We start from the raw sequence: 20,406 nt of genomic DNA on the forward strand, positions 1-20,406 counted from the left end.
AAATGTAAAACTACTTAGATGAATTGAAAAGAAATAAAGGTGCCTCCAGCTAATTTCACCGTAAGATCATCTGTCAGGAGTGAGAGTTGAATATATTAGTCCGCTTTTCAACTGTGGGAGCCTATAGGGTTGAGCTGTTGGCTGTGTGCCCACTGAGTGTATTCAACCCTCCACAGATAGGCCTTTGTCCTCAGTGCTTTTACGCAGCTGCTAAACAACCGTAAGACAAAAGCATCTGGGGTACCCCAGCACACCAATGAGAAATGCTCACCATATGAAGAGCCTTGCCAGACAGCCTGGGACCACTGGGATGCAGCCAAGTGCTGCGCTTGGGATGAATTAAGCAGGAATTTAAATGAATACTCATGCAATCCTTTATGACTTTTTATTGGCCTTTTAGAATTATGTGTAAAGTCATATTTAATATACCGGTATTAAGATTTTTCCATCGTGCTGCTGTTGCAGAAGAAAATCTTGTTCAAGCTGATTATCAAAGCTTGTTGCTTTCATGTAAGATGCAGGAGATGCACATGACTCCTCTTTGCTAATGTTGTTTTGATTGGGTGCCACATGTGATAAGAGGAGTCATTCTTTACTGCCAGGAATCATTTTCCTGACCAAGTGAAAGATTTCCAAGTGAGAGTTTGCATTGTCTGCTTATTATCCTCCAGAGAAAGGCATGATAGATGGGAAGAGGCACTTCTGCCAAGCAAATGAAAATCAGCTATGGCTGATCTTTTATGAAGCGACAGCTGCAGGAAACCCAGTAGCTCGGGGAGAATGTCGGGGAAGGCTTTTTCTTTTCACACTCAGACTGATTGAAGGTTTGAAAAGATGGATTTCAATTTGACTAAATTACTGAAGTTTAGATTTGACATTAATTTAACTTGAACTACACAACTTGAGTCTTTTACCATGTGCACATTTCATTGTTTTTCAAGAAGCCAGTCGTAGCTTTACTATATGTGGAAAAACAATAGAGAACAGCAGCTTTGGGGTAGAGGAAATCCCAGATGTTTCTGTCTGAAAAACAGCTTGACCTTATAACCACACGCAGACCAGAGGAGAGATCAGTTCGCTGTATGAATATTATAGCTACACCACTGAGAGGTCTCATAAGTCATCTTAGCTTTTGGCCTCTACCGTATGGGAAAACAGTAGTGTAACCATAGAGCAGCAGAAAGTGGAAATAATGTTGGAAAAAAATCCTATTTAATGTACAGAGTAAACTTTAAGCAACTGAACCTATGAGATCTCATGTGTTTATGTGTGAAAAGTTTATGAAATACTTGGTGTATGCTTAACATGCCTCATATTTGGAACTAGACCCCCTAGTCACATGGATCACATTTATATGTGTTGCATTTTCATAGCCAATATTTCTGCTTTTATTGTTGTAATTTGACTTGAATGTGTTCAATAACATGTGAGTAACTCATCTGGTTTCCTGCTGCACTGAGAGCTCTCATATCTCCAAAAACAAGGTGCCAAAAAAGTACAAGAAAAGCACTTTAGACAGTTATTAATCTCTAAAATAATGCAAAGTTATAGAAATGAAAAGCGCAATATGTTTAATGATCAATTACCAAAGCATTATGCATTATTGGTTTGCATAGAGCAAAACATAATCATGGGATAAAACATTGGAAATGGTTAGTGTTTACTCACAGATAATAAGATAGCGTCACAAATGGTGCCATAGATAATACGCTGAGACGCATTGTAATGTCCAGTTGGATCAACAGGATGTTGCAGGATGCTGGTGGAAAACTGCTAATTAGTGCTTAAAGCAATAAAGTAATGGACTGACCCTTGCTCACAGAGGTCAGCAAGAATGGAGTGTATACAGTTACTAGAGAGATTAACTTCTCTTCCTTTCCTGTGATACTCTGTACTTACTGCATATTGTTAAGCACTTAGCCCACATAAGGAAGAACACATCTCTGCGGGGCTGGAAGTATCAGATTCAAGTTGCAACCAACTTTCACATCCTTCCAGGATTCAGCCTAGGATGTGGGACTTTGAGACAGTGGAGGAGCCTCATGTAACAATGGTATTAAAGTAGTATGTGTTCTGGCTTCTCTGTTGTCATAGTGCTCACAGTGAATCCTGACATGAAGGGGTCTGAATGAGCTGAAAGAAGAAGGTTCCATCTAATAAGGGTTGGAGGGGGCGAAGCAAGAGAGTTTGAAAAGGGTAAAGTCTTGGGTCAGGGGTTGGAGGTTGGCAGCATGAGGCGGAGGACAATAGGATTGGTGGGAGTGATGCAAAGCAAGAGGTCCCAGCCGCCGGGGGAGACACGGAGGAGGGTAGGAACTGTGCACAGGAGGCAACCCCAGAAATAGCTGTAGAGTCTCGTCTGCTGTCTTCGTGTTTCTTTATGTCTCTATTGTGTCCATGTGCGTGTGTTCATATGCGTATGCTCTATGCAACAAGTAGGAATACGAAAGTCTCCAGCCACGGTGCTATTTGCATCACAGCAGCTGAAGTGTGAGAACGTTTGTGTTGTCAGGTCCTCACCAGTTTAAGAGGGACATATGGACCGTGAAACATCAAAAGGGAAAATCTATTGCTGCTTCTAGACATCCTTACAAGATGGGCTTGATTTTCTTGACAAATATCCTTTGAAGTAATACTCTAAATTTTGTGTGCATCAGCATTTTCCATTAATCTCAAAAGATATGCCTTTGTCAGTTTAGTCATGCATCTGATCGTCAATAACTAAAATAACTGTAGCTGCTTGTTCATTTTCAGGAAAAATAATTTCATTTATTTTAATGTAATTCATATAATTCAATTATACTACTTGTAATCATATCATATTATATTACATATTACAAATAAAATGATATTTGCCAATGTCTGGCTAATATTTATGTCTTGCATGTTTTGTGTACTGACTAAATGGTCAGAGATGAAACGTTTTGGGGTTTTTTTTATAACGGGGATTTCATTATTTCCTGGTACAAAGACACATGCAGATGACAGCAAATACAAAATAAACAAACAGAAGAAGTATCATCAGTCATCAGCAGAATTGTTCCAGAATTTCACTACCATATTAATTTCCTTATAATTAAACTTAACTGCTGTCTAGTCACTTAAGTAACAAAGAAAGCATCTTAGTAGTTTTTATTCTAGGCTAAATATAAACATGCTTACAGTGATAGGCATTGTATTTAAAGGATTAACACCCCTAAGAGAAGTCCTGTGGGATTTATTTTTAATCTTAGCGCAGTTTAATGGACCTTTCAACTAGCTTGGTTCGATAAGATTAGTAGTATACACCTTTGGAGCCATAACTGCATTTAGTCTATAAGGAGAATCTTAAAGAAGCTGCTGCTCAAGCCTAAGTGATGAGCTCAGTGATTTTGGTTGTGGTTTTCTGCCCTAGCATACTGCCATTTTCAGCAAATGGCAGCAAAAGATTGCCTGGAAGACTTGATTAGGAGTAGCTAACAACTAAACATGTAGACATTTTTACTTAAGGTTTGGCAGAAATCAAAATTAGTTTGAAAAGTAGATCAAATATTGTGATTAGAATCATTATTTTATTTTTTACTGGGGCATCTTGAACTACTACTACCAACTGCTCTTGGTCCTCAACTAACTTTTTCTATTTGTTTTATTTTGTCTTGATTTCTATGGTAATTTCCTCTTGTAATTTTTAGTTTCTGAATAGTTCAGATTTTTGCGTATATAAAGCACTTCGAATTAGAGCCTGACAGATTTATTTATTTGCTAATCTGTTAATACCGGCATTTAGAGTAGCCAATAAATTGACATTTAAAAAAAGAAGTAAAGACGGACTGGGAAAAACACCCTTCAACCATGTTATAATGCTAATGCTAATGCTAACATCAATTTATGTCATTGAGATTACATTGAGTTGAATTTAACTATTAAAATGATTATTTCTTAAATCACAACAGCTTGTTTCACCTCCTCCCGAGGAGTCAGGTAATGAGAGGCATGCACTAAACAAAATGTTACTTTAGTGTCAAAGCAAATTGCTTAATGGTGTTGTTATTGTATCATTTGAAAACATGGAAAACCTCAACAGCTTTTTAAAACTTTTTTGTCATATAAAAATGTTCTGGGGAACTCTTGGTGTTCTCATTACTCCCTGGAATATCCGTCTAGGAAACTAGATAATGGAGGTTGGAGTTGAGACTGGACATACCTCTTGTTGGTTGACTGGGTTCATAACTTGATTGAGGCAGAACACAAAGATAGCAAAGCCTCTTCCAGACCACAGATATCATTAAAAGTTTTAGTGCACGCTGAAAGAAGAACAAACAGTAATGCCAGCACATATCGTTAAAATATGATGTGTATGTGTTTCTGTATCATTTTATCATTGGTTTAAGGTTCCTGGCACTGATTTACTGTTTTGACTCCAGACTGAAATTATAAAATTCTTAAGGATTTGATACTGCCAAGATAACGGTAGCCAAAGTACTGTACGCTAGAAAGCCTGGATAATACAAAGAATCTGTGTCTTTTACTCTACCTCCAACACTTAGGCCAAAACCACATAGGCTACGGAGGTGCCAGAGAGTCAGGGTTGTGTAGTCACTTTTAGAGGAAAAACATGGCTGCCAGGCTTCTCTGAGTGAGTGCTGCTCCATATCCAGCCCTGACACGATAGTAACACAAACATGCAATTAGAGAAGTGCTGAGTCAAAGACCAATGGACATTGTTTGCTTGCAATAAATACAGAGAGGAAAAAAATAAATCTGGAATCTGTACGATGGCATTTATACCAAGATATTAAGTATGTCTCTGACAGTGTTATAAATTGAATGGCATGGTTGAGTTTTTGCTACCGTGCTGCACAAAATATGAACAGCTGTATTCTTGTGGTGGAATTCCTGCGTGAGGAACAATGCATTGGTCCATGGGATGGTATTTTTAAACCACCAATGAATGCAGGGATTGGTTTTAAGACCTTATTTTTGAGGTTTGGTAATGGTTGGTTACAGAAACGAAGTCTTGTGTTCATAAGGTCAACAAATTAAGGCTCAACTTCAACAACATCTGGTAAGAATATCATCTTAAACGCTGTTTAAATGAGATTGCAGAGTATCTTTGTTTATCAGTCATTGTGTTTAAAGGAACCTATGGATTGGTGCCATTTCTGACATTTAAAAACCCCAGGATTTGGATTATTATCAAAGGATTAATTGATACAAAGCCCTAGACACAAGTTGTCTTTGGATCTTACTAATTACTACAGACATTTGGAATGACAGAAAACATCCAAGACCAAGATGTTATTTAAGAATTGCACCATTAAAGAATTTGATAACTTTCAAATTTGAACCTGCTCAAACACTGAATTTATTAGGGGGGAAAAAATTGATTTTCATTTGTTCAAAAAAGCCAAGAGGAAGTAAAAAAAAAAAACCACTGTGGTTTCCCTGTTTTGTGGAGAGCATGTCTTTCTATAATGAGTTTTGGTTAAAATCATTTTTTCCACTGAGGTTTTTTTTTTTTTTGTAGAAGTAGTAGTAGTAAAACAACTCAGAGCCTTATATAGATTGAATTGTCTCATGTAATCATAATATGGCAGGAGCAGATGTACTTTTAGATACAAAACTTTGGATTTTCAAATAAATCATATGTTTGATTGTTCAGTAAATGTCAGAGAATTTGTATGGCTTTTGTTTCTCTGTAGACTCCCAGAGCAGATGAAAATGGGTCAGTAAACAAATGAATGGATCTGCATAATGGGTTTGCTGTGCCATGCTTCTGTACCAATCAATAACCTGGATTCATGCCATACATAAAGGCACACATACAAACCAGATTGAGATACGAAGAGGGACTGCGGTTAAAACTAGGTCACTAATGCCACTAGAAAAGAGAAACTCACTGACTACAACAAATGACCAAAACAAAGTTCACAAGAATCTCAAGCTTAAAGATGTTGATTGTTGAAGTTTTTTCCATGAGCACCACAAAATACCAGCTCGCCATTTGGTTTTGCTTTTCTTCACCTTTACAACAGATGTTAACCTTCACAGTTAGTTATTTCTGACATAGTTGATGCCACATGCCCATTTGGTTTAAACTGTCTTCCTCTGTTCTCGTGTGGTGAGCCTGCTTTCTCAGGCCTTTGATGGGTGTAAGTAGTGCTTGAGCCTGGGCACAGACCTGGTTCCATGAGAACTCCTTCCATAGTGTGAGCCAAGCAGGGGTGCAGGTCTTCATGGGTGACTGAACACTGGCGAGCATTCACGATCCGAGTCTCACACCATGAAAGGTTGACCCACAATGAAGCCTCCCACATTTGTATGAGCTTCATCATCATTCAGATTGTGTCCTCAAGTAGGGGCGTGGCGCTGTGTCCACACTGAATCTGAGCTTGCAGCACTCAGGCTTTCACATGATTATTCCCACAGCCTGCTAGTATTTTAGGTAAAACTGAGTGCAGCCTTTCTTCTGGGCTTTATTCATTTGGTTCAGCTCATATACTGAGTTCTACTTTGTATGACATTTTTTTTTATTAAATTTAATTGCTGTAAAAGCACCACCAGTCAACATTCAAAGGATTGACACTATATCGTTTCTGATGATAACTGCAGTATTTAAGTAATACTAATCGTATCTCACTCACTTTGTAATGTCATAATTCCAGTACCGGTATCTGGTGGACAAACTAAATGACCTTATGGCACCTTAACACTGGTCATCGCCCAGTTCTCCCAGCTTCTTTAAGGACATTCAAATGTCTTCTTTGGATGTTGGTTGTCATTTATTCTGTTCTCTGTCAACATTCTGAAAATGCTCAGGTACAAGGAGTGGACTGAAAATGAGTGAAAAAAGTGCAGACAATGTCCAAAGAAAAGCCTTCAGAAGGCCTGAAGAACTATGGCTCAAGACCACTTTAAAAATTACGACAACGTCTGGCTCCTTGGAAGCAAAATGTAAAAGTATGAGGTGAACCTCAAGACCTTTGCACACCATCTTTGTATTTCAAGCCTCTATTTTAACATCTAGGCTCCATTTCGGAGCCACAAGTGACCAAATTTGATAAGTTATCAGCTAAGCTTGGTTAGCATGCTTCCTTAGATTTCACACGTACTGTCTGTTTTGGTATCCTCCTATTGAAGAGGCCATGTCCCCAATAGTACATAACTTTAAGCTATAATTAAATTTAAATGAGTGAGTACAGTTTTCAAAAAGATGGAATTTAGATATGTTCATTTCTGCTGGAGTTTTTAGCACTTTGCTTCATTTTTTTCGTCCTGCTTTAGATAAAAGAAACAAAAAACAAACAAACATTACAAAAGACATGTGTCAGTAAATACTATTTATACTACTTTTTGCCCGATAGCACTTTTTCACCCAAGTAATGGATGCATTTGCTGTGATAACTATGATCTTTATGCCAAAACAAAAGTTTATTCACAGTCAGAGTTTTTAATGAAAGGCACATGTTTTTGGTACTAAAATCGAGAATTTATTAAAATAAGTCCTAAAGCACATTTTGACCTGTTCTGATCACATGTTTTAAATTTCCTTTCACACAAATGATATAAACATGTTGTTGTCCAAACACTCTTAAAGGTTTGCAGATGGATCACTGGATTGATCTTGACTTTTTAATTTTTTCTCAGTAACATGAAGCATCCAGTGTCGACCACTCCAGTACATTTAGTCCTGCACATAATCAGGCTCACTGGATGCTTTACTTGAGCTCCTGTTATACCTAATGTGAATCACAAGTGTGGAATCCACTGAATCAGCTGTTAATGCACATATGCAGAGATCAAACACTTCAAACATAAGGAACATGTTGGTTCTTCTTGCTTTAATGGGGCTGATGGTAAAAACGCTTGAAGATTAGTGCAGCATTTGTTGTTGTGGGATCCCTGCTAAGTTCACTTCCCTGACCCCCGAGGCTCCCCTCCCCTGTTGTTCCCCCTCATCTCTGAGGTCTGGTATCCGTGAGAAGACCCCACTCCAACTCTACTCCACCAGCCCCCCCTTCCTCAGCTGAAAGGCCTTTCTCTCATTAGCATGCCCCTGGGGCTTCTCGGCCTGCTGTTGCCAAACAAACACAGCCAATATCTTCCTCACTGTCTCCTCTGGTCATCTCTCATCATTCATTTTGGCCTGGCCCTGTTATTTTCATGAGTTGTTTCTCATGGTGTCGTCGTCTTGGCTTTAATTTCTCCCTCTTTAAGTTTTTACAGGTCTTTTTTTTTTTCTTTGTGATTTTCTGTTTCTTCAATTTTCACATGCTGTTTCCTCTGTTGTCTCTATCAGCCCAGAGGATGCTCTGCGTCCCCGTGTAGGAAATGTAGACGTGCCTTCCTTTCATGTGTCCTCTTTATGATTTAGAAACCACCAGATGTAGGGAAGAGACCGGTCAGAGGTTGCTAATGTATGCTGCAGGAAAGAGGGCATATGGTGCAAATCAGAAGATGAAGGGTTTACCCTTGACCACAACACAACCACACAGCATGCACTCTCGCCCTCTCTTGGACTCTGGTCACATGGGAGATAGACAAAGATGACTGTGTGCATATATGCTTTCAGCCTAAGCTATAGTTTTCACCCACAGCTAAAGTAGTGACTTCCACTTTCTTGTTGTCACCAGATTTCCTCCCATTGCTTTTCTTTCTGAGACAGAGATGCCCAAGAGGAGGAGAATGAGGAGTGTGTTCATGGCATGGGCAAAGATTTCTGTGTCATTATGAGGAAACTTTAATTTAACTGTCGGTTAAGAAACTGTTGATTTATTCAAAGAGAATATATAAAAGTTTTGGTCAAGGAAGGCATGTAGTAAGCTCAAGAAAGTGCTTACCTGACAAGATCTCAAACAAAAGCTGTGATTTACTGTGGAGAGTTGCCTTAACAAGGCAGGACACAATTAAACGATGGAACATAGCAGCAAGGCAAGTGAGAGACGGAGATACAGAAGGCAGAGCCATGCAGGAAGGAAAGAGAACGAGAAACGAGACTGTCAGGGGGAGAAAGGAAGAGAGAATCTGCTGAAAAAAGAAGAAGAAGAAAAAAAAAAACATTTTTGCTGGGTAGAAGAAAAACAACCATGGAAACTCAATCAGACGAAAACCAAGACCAGAGGCAGGACAAAAGAGGTACCAATGAGCACTTACAAAGAGCCAGTTCAGTTCTTTTCATTGCTGTGTTTGCTGGGGCTTTAACCTTCTCCAGCATGCTTGGTTTCGTTTCAGCTTTTGCTCTTTGGGGGATTTTAAAATTTTAGACCAACATCCATGCTTCACTGTTTTGTTTGAACCAAAGTTTTCAGTTCATTTGCAAAATTGCCTGTGCATGTTGTGTGATCTAATTAGTTTAAATCTGTGGGCTGCTTTCAGCAGACTCCACTCCTGCAGCAGGAGGGACAATGTGTTGCCGCAGGTCATCATCGCGCTAGCGTCACAGGGTGCGTTTGAGTTGTGTTTTCGGGGAGGACTGATGATTAATGAGGCGGATGAGGGGCGAGGACAAAGATAAATGAACCTGACATTAGCAGTGTTACATCAATAGCCTTGAGTAGTTTGTACACTAAAGGGGGAGAGAGAGCGGGTCATTAACTTGCTCATCACCTTCTTGTAGGAATCAACAGGACTCCTTGAATTTTCTGTCGCGCTTTGTGAAATAAGACAAGCAATTAAAAAAAAAAAAAAAAAATACAGTCATATGTCTCATGTTGCTGACAATGTGATGAGGTCAGTAGCTTTGCAAGCAGATTCAAATTATCATGTTTTTTTAGAAACAAGAACTAGCCTTTGCATTTTTTTTAAAGTATTTTTGGTTGATGCATAGCTTAGCTATTTTAACCCAGTTAAAGAATGAAGAAAAAGAGACTCAAACTGATGACACTACAAATGACATTATAGTTAGATGACAGAGCTTCCCAGAATTCCTTATTTCCCTTCTCCCCACATGTACATAAAAAATGATGAGCCTTTACAGTCAGCACTGCCTGTTAGCGTTAATGAACACATCCTATATGTTTGTAAGTCTCCCCTAGCATGTGCAGTCAGGGGAATTGCAATCAGTCTTTAGGTTTCTCTTCTGAAATCGGCACAGTGAGACCACCTCTAACGAATTTCCATGCTCCCTCATCTCTTGAGAATTACCATTATAGCCATTAGAGCAATTTTAACTATCGCTCTACTCAGCAGAGAGTGTGGAAAAATAAGACTCTTTTTCATAAGTGGTGTTTTGGCAGTTTGCCCCAATGGAGCAACAAACAACAATACTTAGCATTAGCTGTAAACAAACACATCTGTTAGCAATGAGCCTAGATTTTTTTTCTTCTTTTTTTTAATTGAAACTGGATGGTGTTTTTAATGGAGCTGGAAGCCAGCTTGTTGTTTGGGGAACTGGGAAGAAATTGAGGGTTTGCAAACTGTTCACTATAAATTGTGTGTATCCAAGTATGTTTATATCTCTGTGGGGGTTTTGCTTGTATATCATATGCATACTTTTCTATGTGCATATGATTATGCAGTGCTTGTTTATGCTTGTGCTGTGTGTTATTCTTTGTTTGGATAGGTGCAACTGTGTTTGTGTCTGGTATGTACCAAAAAAAAAGAAAAGTCTTCCAAAACACCGCTCACATGTGGTGCACATTTCTCTGTTCAGCTAAAGCAGAAAATAGGCATTATTCCACATTTACCAAGCATCCCAGCTAAAGATTTTGATTATGATTATGTTGGCTTGATGACTGTGGCTGAGGGATTGAGGGTGGCAGTGATGCAGCAAGGTTAGCTGAAGGGGTTAGTGATGACTCAGATCTCAGTGGGCAGTGTGTGGTAACTTCATTGGACAGATAATTAAAGGAAAGACTGGTAATGATATTACTCCCTGTATGCCTACTGGTATGTGGTAATTTGATGAAACTAGATTTTGCCCTTTACAAGTGATCAAATTATTTGTTATCCAACTCCAGAAAAACAAAAACAAACATATGAAATAAGAAAAAAATATAAAAAAAATAAAGAATCAACCTGAAGGGTAATCTGTGAATCTGCCAGTCCAGTGAGACACCCAAGTTTTCTTTCTCTTCTCATTTATTGTCTCGAGCTACTGCTGGCTATCAAACAAAGGAATGAAATGCTCAAAAAATGAAGTAAAAAACGCCCAAGCAAAAAGACAAAATAACAAAACTGACACCTAGTAAATTGTGGTGCTTTTGGACCCCTGGAGGTCTTGGACCCAGAAGCAGTTCCACACTTTACTCTCATTAGCCGTATGTCTCTGTCTGTCTTCGTCTCGGTGTGTTAGAACTTCAGATTCCAGCTTGCTTTGCAACTCATGTTGGTCTTAAAACGCTATCTCATTCACACGCTGACAATCTGAGATGCTTTGACAAACAGGATCCTCCTGGAGTGTGAAGCGGCTGCTGTGGCCCATTGTGACTACGCTGTGTACAGTGCTGGAGGGGCACACAGGATGGAGCTCAGTGGTGAGCTTGTCCTGGGCCTGCAGCCTGTGGGCCGGAAGAGCAAGGCCGTGGTTTAGTGCTATTCTGAATGGCCCCTGAGAGTCCAGTGTGATGGACAGTCTGGGGCTGCACACACTGGCTCTTTGTATCCAGCCTTCTTGGACTCTCGCTTTCTTTTTTCTTTCTTTTCATGTTTTTTTTCTATTTCTCTCACACAATGTCACCCACACAGACACTTTAAAAGAAAAATCACACAAACATCTTTTTCTCCCTGTATCCTCGTGATACAAATGTGTCAAATATAGCTTCTGTTGTAAGGCCAGACTACTACTGCTGTCGCAAAGAGATGGACAATAGAGTGAGAGGAAGTGGTTGGATGCCTAACTAGGAGTATTAGTCAGGGAGCAGGAGCATGTGAAAGTCATCAGAGGAAAAGGGTCCAATGTGATTTTCATTTAAAGTCATCCACCCAGAGCCAGTGGGATCCCTTCATTACAAGCTTGTTGTTTAGAGAGTCACCAGCTCCTACTGTTATCCCCCTGTGGAGGAGGAGGACTTTAGCTAACACAGGGATTTGCAACATCCTGTAACATCCTGTATTCAATGTAATCCCGCACTGTACTCTCAGATAACAATCTATTTTACAATAAGATACACAGATTACAGAACTCTGTAAAGTTTTGTGTGATTCGTTTGTTGGCCTTTGGACTTCTTTCATGGAGTTAGATGCAATGATCCTCTAAACTGTCCAATAACATTAAACAGGAGTTGTAGCTATGAAGAAGTACTGCTTCTTGCTCCCAGCCAAGAACTATTGTTTGTACAGTTGACCAAAACCTTTGAACACCACAACACGCATCTCCATCATAATCTTGGTTACTAACTAGTGACAGTAAACAAAAGGAAAACAAGTACTTGTTTAACATCTAAAAATAGTGAGACTCTTGTTTACTTTGCCCGACTTAATGGTTGTTACTTCTTGAGAAAGCTCATAATAGATTTTCCAGTATCATTGTTTCCTTAGAGATATTTTAGAAATGCTGTTAACATTAACCACCATGAAATGCCTTCTTAATAGATTAAGTGGTTACATTTTAAAATGCATTTTACTATATATTTAGCAGCATAAATGTCCTTTAAGCAGACTCAGTTTCAAGCCTTTAACCGAGATATTTTATTTTCCACAGCAGTTCCACATAGTTATCTCAAAATAAAACAATATGAATTCACATTTCCATAGCACATTTTTACCCACTCTGCAGGATGAATTAGGTGTATAATAACAAGTGATTACATAAATCTCCAGTGATGACGAACAGGGATGCTTGCTTGCATGCCATTGGCTTGCATTTTTCAGATAAAAGAAATATCACCAACAATATTTCACCACTAAAACCAGCCTGAACCTTTGACAAAAGGCAGGATAGAGCCATGCTTTCCTGTTGTGCATTTAGAGATGCTCTTTTGCATATCTTGGTTTTAAAGAGTGTTTATTTAAGTTACTATTACCTTATCAGCTCAAAGCAGTCTTACCATTCCCCTCTGACCTCTGACATTAAAGGACACTTTTGCCAAGAGAACTGCTGCTCATGGGATTTTTTTCCCCCCAAACAATTCTCTGTAAACACTAGAGATGGTTTTGGGAAAACCCAGCAGTTTGGGAAATACTCAGACCAGTCACTAACCACGTGACATTCAAAGCCGTTTAAATCACCTTTTTTCCCCTATTCTGATGCTCAGTTTGAAGTTCAGCAGGTCATCTATGGCCACATGGTGCTGCCTTGTGATTGACTGATTAGATGTTTGGATCAATGTGCATTGGTATACCTAACAAAGTGGCCGGTGAGTGTATATACATTATTGAACTGATGCTGTGCTACTGCGTCAACAATGCTAACAGGCTGTTATACAGTTTGACCTGGAATGACTATCTCAGGATTCTGTCTAATAAGTAAAGCTTTGACAGAAGCCTTTGTGAATAGAGAAATAGAGCACTATAACAGTCAGACAGAACATAAATGACAACCTAAGTAGTTTAGCTGTGTAAATACCACCCATGATTCATTGTGTTATTAAATGGTTAATGGCCTGTATTTATATAGTGCTTTACTAGTCCCTAAGGACCCCAAAGCACTTTACACATCCAGTCACACACCCATTCACAAACTGGTGATGGCAAGCTAGATTGTAACCACAGCCACCCTGGGGCGCACTGACAGAGGCGAGGCTGCCGGACACTGGCGCCACCGGGCCCTCTGACCACCACCAGTAGGCAACGGGTGAAGTGTCTTGCCCAAGGACACAACGACCGAGACTGTCCAAGCCGGGGCTTGAACTGGCAGCTTTCTGATTACAAGGCGAACTCCCAACTCTTGAGCCACGATCGCATATTAAGCATAACTTAAGTGATAGCTTAAACATATCAACATTGTCAGTTCTGTTGGATAGCTGCTTAAGGACAGTGATTAAACAGACTGTATAATGTAGATTTTCTCTCTTTAATTGCACTTAGTTGGATAAGCAGATTCCTGCCTTGGCCATGTCAGGTTAATATGAACCTTTTGCATATATTAATTTGACTGAAGATTGCCATGATATGCCTATATGATTTTTTGCATTTTATAATTTCAGATTTCCTTATGTGTTTGGACTTTCTTCTCATTTTCAGATCTAGTAAGGCAATTAATAAAACTATTATACCATGGCATCTGGTGGTATGTTGCCAGATCTTGATCTAATATGGGGAGAAAAAGGTTCACAATATGGCATTTACTACTACTTTTGTCAATTTGTTTCTAGTATTTAGTTGGTTTTGCACTTGGAAACACCTGCATGCCACAGAACTGTAAACATTACAAAAGAATAGGGTGGTGCATAGTTGTGAATAGAGACTTACGTAGTCTTGATTGGGGCTCGGGAAGTTGATTTTTAGCCAACATTTCCCAGTGTGTCAGAGCTACCTGACAGTACCCTCTCCTTCTTTATTTAAGTGGACTGTATTTACTTTGCAGCTGGGCTCAATATCCTGTCGAGCTTTGTGATCTGACTCCCAGCAACCCACTCTCCCTGCCTGACATTTTCATTACAGAAATGTGGGCTATGGGGGAAGCTAGCGACTCTGCTGTGGGGTATGCTCATTGAGTTGTGGTTAACATGCTGCCATGGCAACTCCTATTCATTCACTGTGGGATAGAAATGTTTTTAATCGCCCTGTACTACACAAACAGTCTGACTGCAAAAGTATTGACCTAGCAGCCATATATCTGTAAATTTCTTTTGTCAAGGAAGGCAAAGCACATGGACACAAATCAGCTTTCAGTATCCCAATAGACATTTGGTCTCTTACCTCAAGAAAAAGATAAAAAAGGAAATGGACTGGTTCCTATATAGCACCTATTTACTCAAGTTGAGCACTCAAAGCGTTTCTTACTTTTCTCTCTGATATTCTCACACACGCCAATGGATGCATCGGGGGAAACTCGGGGTTCAGAATCTTGACATATGGACTGGAGAAGCCAGGGATTGCTCCAGTGACCTTCCCACTGGCAGCTGACCTATTCTGCCACCTCATCTACTGCTGCCTTTCTGTTGTTGGATGTTTACAGTTAACAGATACTCACAGACTGGCATAAATCCCTATTCTAATGAATGCACATATAAGAGCTTTCTTATCGTTTATAAGTATTAGCTTAAATACGAAAGCTAACTGGTGAAAACCAGCCCAAAGAACACTTTGCAGAAAAATGTGACAATTGCAATTCTACTGCAGAAATGAGTACGAGTAGACTGTGTTTTTTGGCTGGGGTCACCATGTGCTAAGCTTTAACATCATTCTGGGTGTGAGGTTATAGCTTTATGCTAGCTTGTTTTTTGTAGATCGTTGTAGAGCTGGTGTTGTGTTCGCAGCAGTGGATAGATTTGTCTGCCTGGGCACAATATTCATTTTACCATCATGCCATTATCCTGTTCATATCTATCTCCCTATGCAAATACTGAAATCTGATGATTGTAGGGCAGAGGGCATAATTGTTTTTGTTTTTTCCTTCTGATTAGCCAGTATAATTGATGAATTTGATTGAAATGTTAATATTGAAAAAAAAAAAAAAAGATCTGCAAACAGTGCTTAAAGAAATCAGGGCAACCATGTACCACACACAATATGGTGACACTATACCCAGTTTCCCCGAAGCATGTGTTGCATATATTGATACTGATACGTTCTAGGCAACATATGGTCTAAGACTGATGTATTTTTTGGAAGTTAATTATCCGCCAGTCCAATGCTACTGGTCAACTGATGTATTGGTATTATTTAATGGACATTGTTGTGAAGATAATTAATCATCTAAATGTAGACAGTGTTAATACAGTTTATACAGAATTGTTGTTTTGGGGACTTTGTGACAGTGCAGTTTGCTTATTGTTATTAACACTGGACACATAGCAACATGGACATGTGTCTGTGGTTACCTGACATATAAATCTAAAATTCCTTCTACATCTGGTTTGATGTCCAGAAAAATTTGACTGGTTAGCTGCTAAATATTTTACTGGTTTCATCAGCAAGTCACTAATCTGGTTAGTTGCTGCTGCTTGATGCCCAATGAGTGATCGGTACTGTAAAAACATTCTTTCTAACAGCGTTAAATGTATTAAATAAAGATGGGAAATCAGGCATAGGCCCAGGTGTGGGATTCAAAACATGAACAGACAGTGACCTGGATGTCCTGTGGCTGTACAACATCCTGTCATACACATGTGGATCTGATTGTAAAAAGGCTGCGGCTTGTTTGCGTTTTTCCACAGACAGTGTGTTGTGATGACTGGGCTCCGTTTCACAAGGCACAAGAGCACATAGGATCAAACAGACTCATCTAGGTCACTTCATTTCCCTCATGTTTAGCTGCCATTGATTTCCTTTAAAGCTTAATACACATGCATCGCCCTGACCTGCTGGATAGCCATTAGTGGCCTGTGAGTGAAGTGATGAATTGTCAACTGAAACGTTACAGCAGTGCAGATTTAAAAAAAAAACAACAAAAAAACAACCCCTCAGTGGCACCGAGCAAACTGTTCCTTTTCCTCATGTGCTTTGCATTGCAGTTGTTTTTGAAGGAAGTGCATTAACCACAAGAACATGTTTTGAAAGTTGTTTTGAACAGATGTGCTGGGACTGCCTGCACCATTTCCTTTTGTAGCAATGACGATGAAACATCATTATTTAGAAAATTTAAATTGTAATTGATTACAAAATGATTGTGGCAGACCAGTAATAAGTTCAGAGTATGCGCTGCCTCTTGGGTAATGTGCCCTGGGATAGGCTTCATGGATGAATGGATGATTAATGTAACGAATCATCTCATAATTAATTTTTCTTTGATTCGTATTCCACAAGCGAAACACGCTCCCTTTTATGGAAGTGGGGTCTGATGCTGACATTAATTCATTTCATTGCCTTTCAAAGTGAAATGATTTGGAATAAAACATGATGCTGAATAACACCCGCTTTTCTTTCTTTCTTTTTTTTTTTTTTTTTTTTTTGCACAGGTTGCTTTGAGTGCTGCATCAAATGTTTAGGCGGCGTGCCCTATGCATCTCTGGTGGCTACGATCCTCTGCTTCTCTGGTGTCGCCCTATTCTGTGGATGTGGCCATGTGGCCCTCACTGGCACTGTGACCATCCTGGAAAACCACTTCTCCAAGGTCACCAGCGATAATGCCATGCTCACTGACATGTAAGTGGCCTCATACTCTGTGTGCTCTAAATAGCTGCATCAAATGTTTGCCAGAGTCTGACAGATGGATTACTTACTTGGCAGTTAGTCTGATTTTTTTTTTTCTCTTTTAATATTATTTCCCCTTTAATATCAGATGTATTGTACGTCATGCTCACTGGTAAAAGTGTCTCTGCATAAGCATTGCAGTAAACACAAGTCCAAACCATAAGATGGATAGCGTTTTTAATGAGGTTGACTTTATGTAGGCTATTTTTAGATGACGTTGTCTCCCACATTTACCTTATCCATGAGAGCAGTCCTAATATGGACCCTTTTTTTTTACAATGCAGTCCATTAGTCCTGACAATAAAAGACGAATAACATAAAACAGGACTGCACATATGTTTTGTGTTTGGGTGGATTTAGAGTGCACTGTTTAATTTAAGACGTCCTCAGTCTGTCTCTTGGTAGATGATTTGCAGAGACACGCATCACCTGTTGTCTCCACATTTGGGCTTATTGTCTGTCCACACTGAGAAACTGTCTGTCACAACAATAAAGATGAACCTTCTCTGTATAGAATACATGCATATGCATTGTATGGAACTATTTTTAGCTTCTTTTCTTTTTTTTCTTTTTTTTTAAAGGCCGGTTTTGGCCAACGTTTTGAAACTTATCCCAGCTTTATTGGCACAAATAAACTCATATGTAATATTTCCTTTAACAGAATACAGCTGATGCAGTATATCATCTACGGCATTGCTTCATTTTTCTTCCTCTATGGGATCATTCTGCTTGCTGAGGGTTTCTATACAACTAGCGCAGTCAAGGAACTGCACAGCGAGTTCAAGACCACCATCTGTGGACGATGCATCAGTGGAATGGTATGTAAATACCACACTTTTTTTTTTTTTTTAAATAGAGCACACTTTAAAAAAGGTTTAATGACACTGTGACATTCCTGTGTCTTTAGTTTGTGTTCCTCACATACATCCTGGGTGTGGCATGGCTTGGTGTGTTTGGCTTCTCTGCTGTGCCCGTCTTCCTCTTCTACAACATGTGGTCTACCTGTGCTGCCATGAAGTCTCCAATGGCCAACTTCACAAACATTGATTCCATCTGCGTGGATGCCCGTCAGTATGGTGAGAGAACAGTACTGTTTTTCTTCATTGAGATACTCAGTGAATAGCTTCCTGTTAATATACAGACCAATACCGTATTATACACACCACTGTTACTCCTTATAAGAAAATCAGGTCTGTGTGGGGCCTCATTATCATTTAAAAGGTCCTACAAGGTTCATTTATGCAGTTATTTACAAGAAAAAGGTAAGAGGACAGTACTGATAAAAAATGAGCCAAATTTATTATTTTTGTTTTAGTCTACAAAGTTCAGACTAATAGACAAATAAATGCATAAAATAATATAGCCTACTTATACATACTCTCAAATGGCACATGATAACTATATAATTTATATATCATTTTAGGTAGGTTACCCCCAGGGTTATAATATGTTTCCATTATAACGTTAAGTGCACAAGTTGAGCCTAATGACTGCTGTCTTTGCAGTTCTTATGATGGTGAGGAAATCCTCATGTTTAAAGTTGAGCATGTCTCTGAAACACTGAATTGTTATCAGCTTAGTAGTACTGCAGCTCGGCGTTGTGTTTCTTAGGTTTGATCATGATTTGCATGAGACAAGGCTACTATTGGTTGCAGGTGTAAAGGTGCTTTTTAATTTTATGACAACAGGAATTATCCCGTGGAATGCCACACCAGGCAAGGCCTGTGGATCAACGCTAGGTGACATCTGCAACACCAATGAGGTAAGGCGTGCTTGTGCAAACATCACTCATCCCGGAAGTGGCACACAGAGCAGGGTGACATAGGATTCTGTTTATTGAAGACTAAACACTGTTAACGCTGCCTGTCTTTTTTCAGTTCTACCTGTCTTATCACCTGTACATCGTAGCGTGCGCCGGGGCAGGAGCCACTGTCATCGCTCTGGTAAGCTTCCGTTTGGTCTCTCCATCCTCACGTTTTAGTCCATCTTCACATGGTTTGTATTAGCAGGTCATGTGTCCAGTGCTTTTCTTCTCATTCCCATATGGTTAATGTAGCCAAACCAATGATGATAACATAGTCTTTTCCAAAGCTCCAACTTCATTTTGCTGTTTACCCTCAGCTTAGATGGACATGACCCTATTTTGAACAGTTGCTTTTTTGTGCCATGATTAGGATTCTTTTTTAGAAATGACACTTTAAAAAAAACTGTTAGAATTCTATAAAATTATACTTCATGATCTTTAACATTTTACTGCTGCAAACTTACTGGCCACTTTACTAACTTGTCACAATATTAGTGACGAGGAGGTCACTGGCATGTACTCTTACCACCTTTTCTGTTCTCTTCCACCAGCTGATCTACATGATGGCTACTACTTATAACTTTGCTGTTTTGAAGTTTAAGAGTCGAGAAGACTGCTGCACTAAGTTTTAAACCGTTTTAGGAACACAGTGCACCATTCAAGGCTGTGCTGAGTAGACACCGTTGCCACTGACAACAGTTGAACTAAAAAAAAAAACAACAAAATCTGAGAATAGAAAAAAATCAACATCTCTCCATTAGTAATCACAAGACATGTAAATAGCTGACTGTATACTTCTCTTAGCATTTGGTATCCAGGGATAATGCTCGTCTGAGGACACCTGATGAGAGTTGTCTTCAGAGTGGGATGATGGTGTTTAGTTGACTGGTTTGTTCTGCTTTCCTTTATACTTACTTATTGAAATATGTCACCAGCAGAATTTTTTTTTTTTTTTTTTTTTTTTTAAATAGAAATGTGCGCAGCTAGAAATCCACAATAGTGTTATTTATATTTGTAATTTGTGAAGGTGGTTTTGGCCTGCACAAACCACATGAGTAAGTTAGATTAAAAAAAAAAAAGACACACACGCAGCATTAAGAATGCAGTTATTCACCTTCCATTAGCTGGCGAGCTTCAACTCCTGAGACACTTGTAAAACAAGTGTGCAGGTTTTAAAAAAGCTGCCATTCTGAGATCTGATAAATACACTAGACTGCACGTGGCTCATATAGACGTACAACACGTGGGCATCTGATGACGAATATTGAAGGTGTTCTCAGGCTTAATATTTTTTGATTGACAGATTAGCATTTTGGTGTGGATGGATTTTAGTACAAACAATCTGTAAAATGAGCTGTGATGGCGGCAAAAGTGCCTTGTCCTTGTAT

The 20,406-nt window shown here is 39.2% G+C and overlaps 1 protein-coding gene across 3 annotated transcripts in view; it reads left to right on the forward strand.

Annotated features, from left to right (window-relative positions):
- The window catches only part of gpm6bb (glycoprotein M6Bb), a 29,113-nt gene that overhangs the window by 5,649 nt on the left and 3,058 nt on the right, over window positions 1-20,406 (forward strand). The window contains exons 1-7 of one of the 3 annotated variants that reach the window (XM_085433865.1): window positions 8,757-9,114; window positions 16,980-17,166; window positions 17,876-18,032; window positions 18,122-18,290; window positions 18,903-18,976; window positions 19,092-19,157; window positions 19,570-20,127. In XM_085433865.1, the coding sequence (XP_085289991.1) occupies window positions 9,066-9,114; window positions 16,980-17,166; window positions 17,876-18,032; window positions 18,122-18,290; window positions 18,903-18,976; window positions 19,092-19,157; window positions 19,570-19,650 (783 nt within the window). In that variant the 5' untranslated portion in view covers window positions 8,757-9,065 and the 3' untranslated portion in view covers window positions 19,651-20,127. Of the gene's footprint in view, window positions 1-8,691; window positions 9,115-16,979; window positions 17,167-17,875; window positions 18,033-18,121; window positions 18,291-18,902; window positions 18,977-19,091; window positions 19,158-19,569; window positions 20,128-20,406 lie in introns of those variants that run through there. The other 2 variants (XM_085433862.1, XM_085433864.1) reach the window with 2 other exon arrangements.

Source organism: Copadichromis virginalis, linkage group LG16, assembly GCF_057382275.1.
Source record: "Copadichromis virginalis isolate Kocher_CV1m ecotype Utaka linkage group LG16, C_Virginalis_male_GT1.1, whole genome shotgun sequence".
NCBI classification, from domain to species: Eukaryota; Metazoa; Chordata; class Actinopteri; order Cichliformes; family Cichlidae; genus Copadichromis; species Copadichromis virginalis.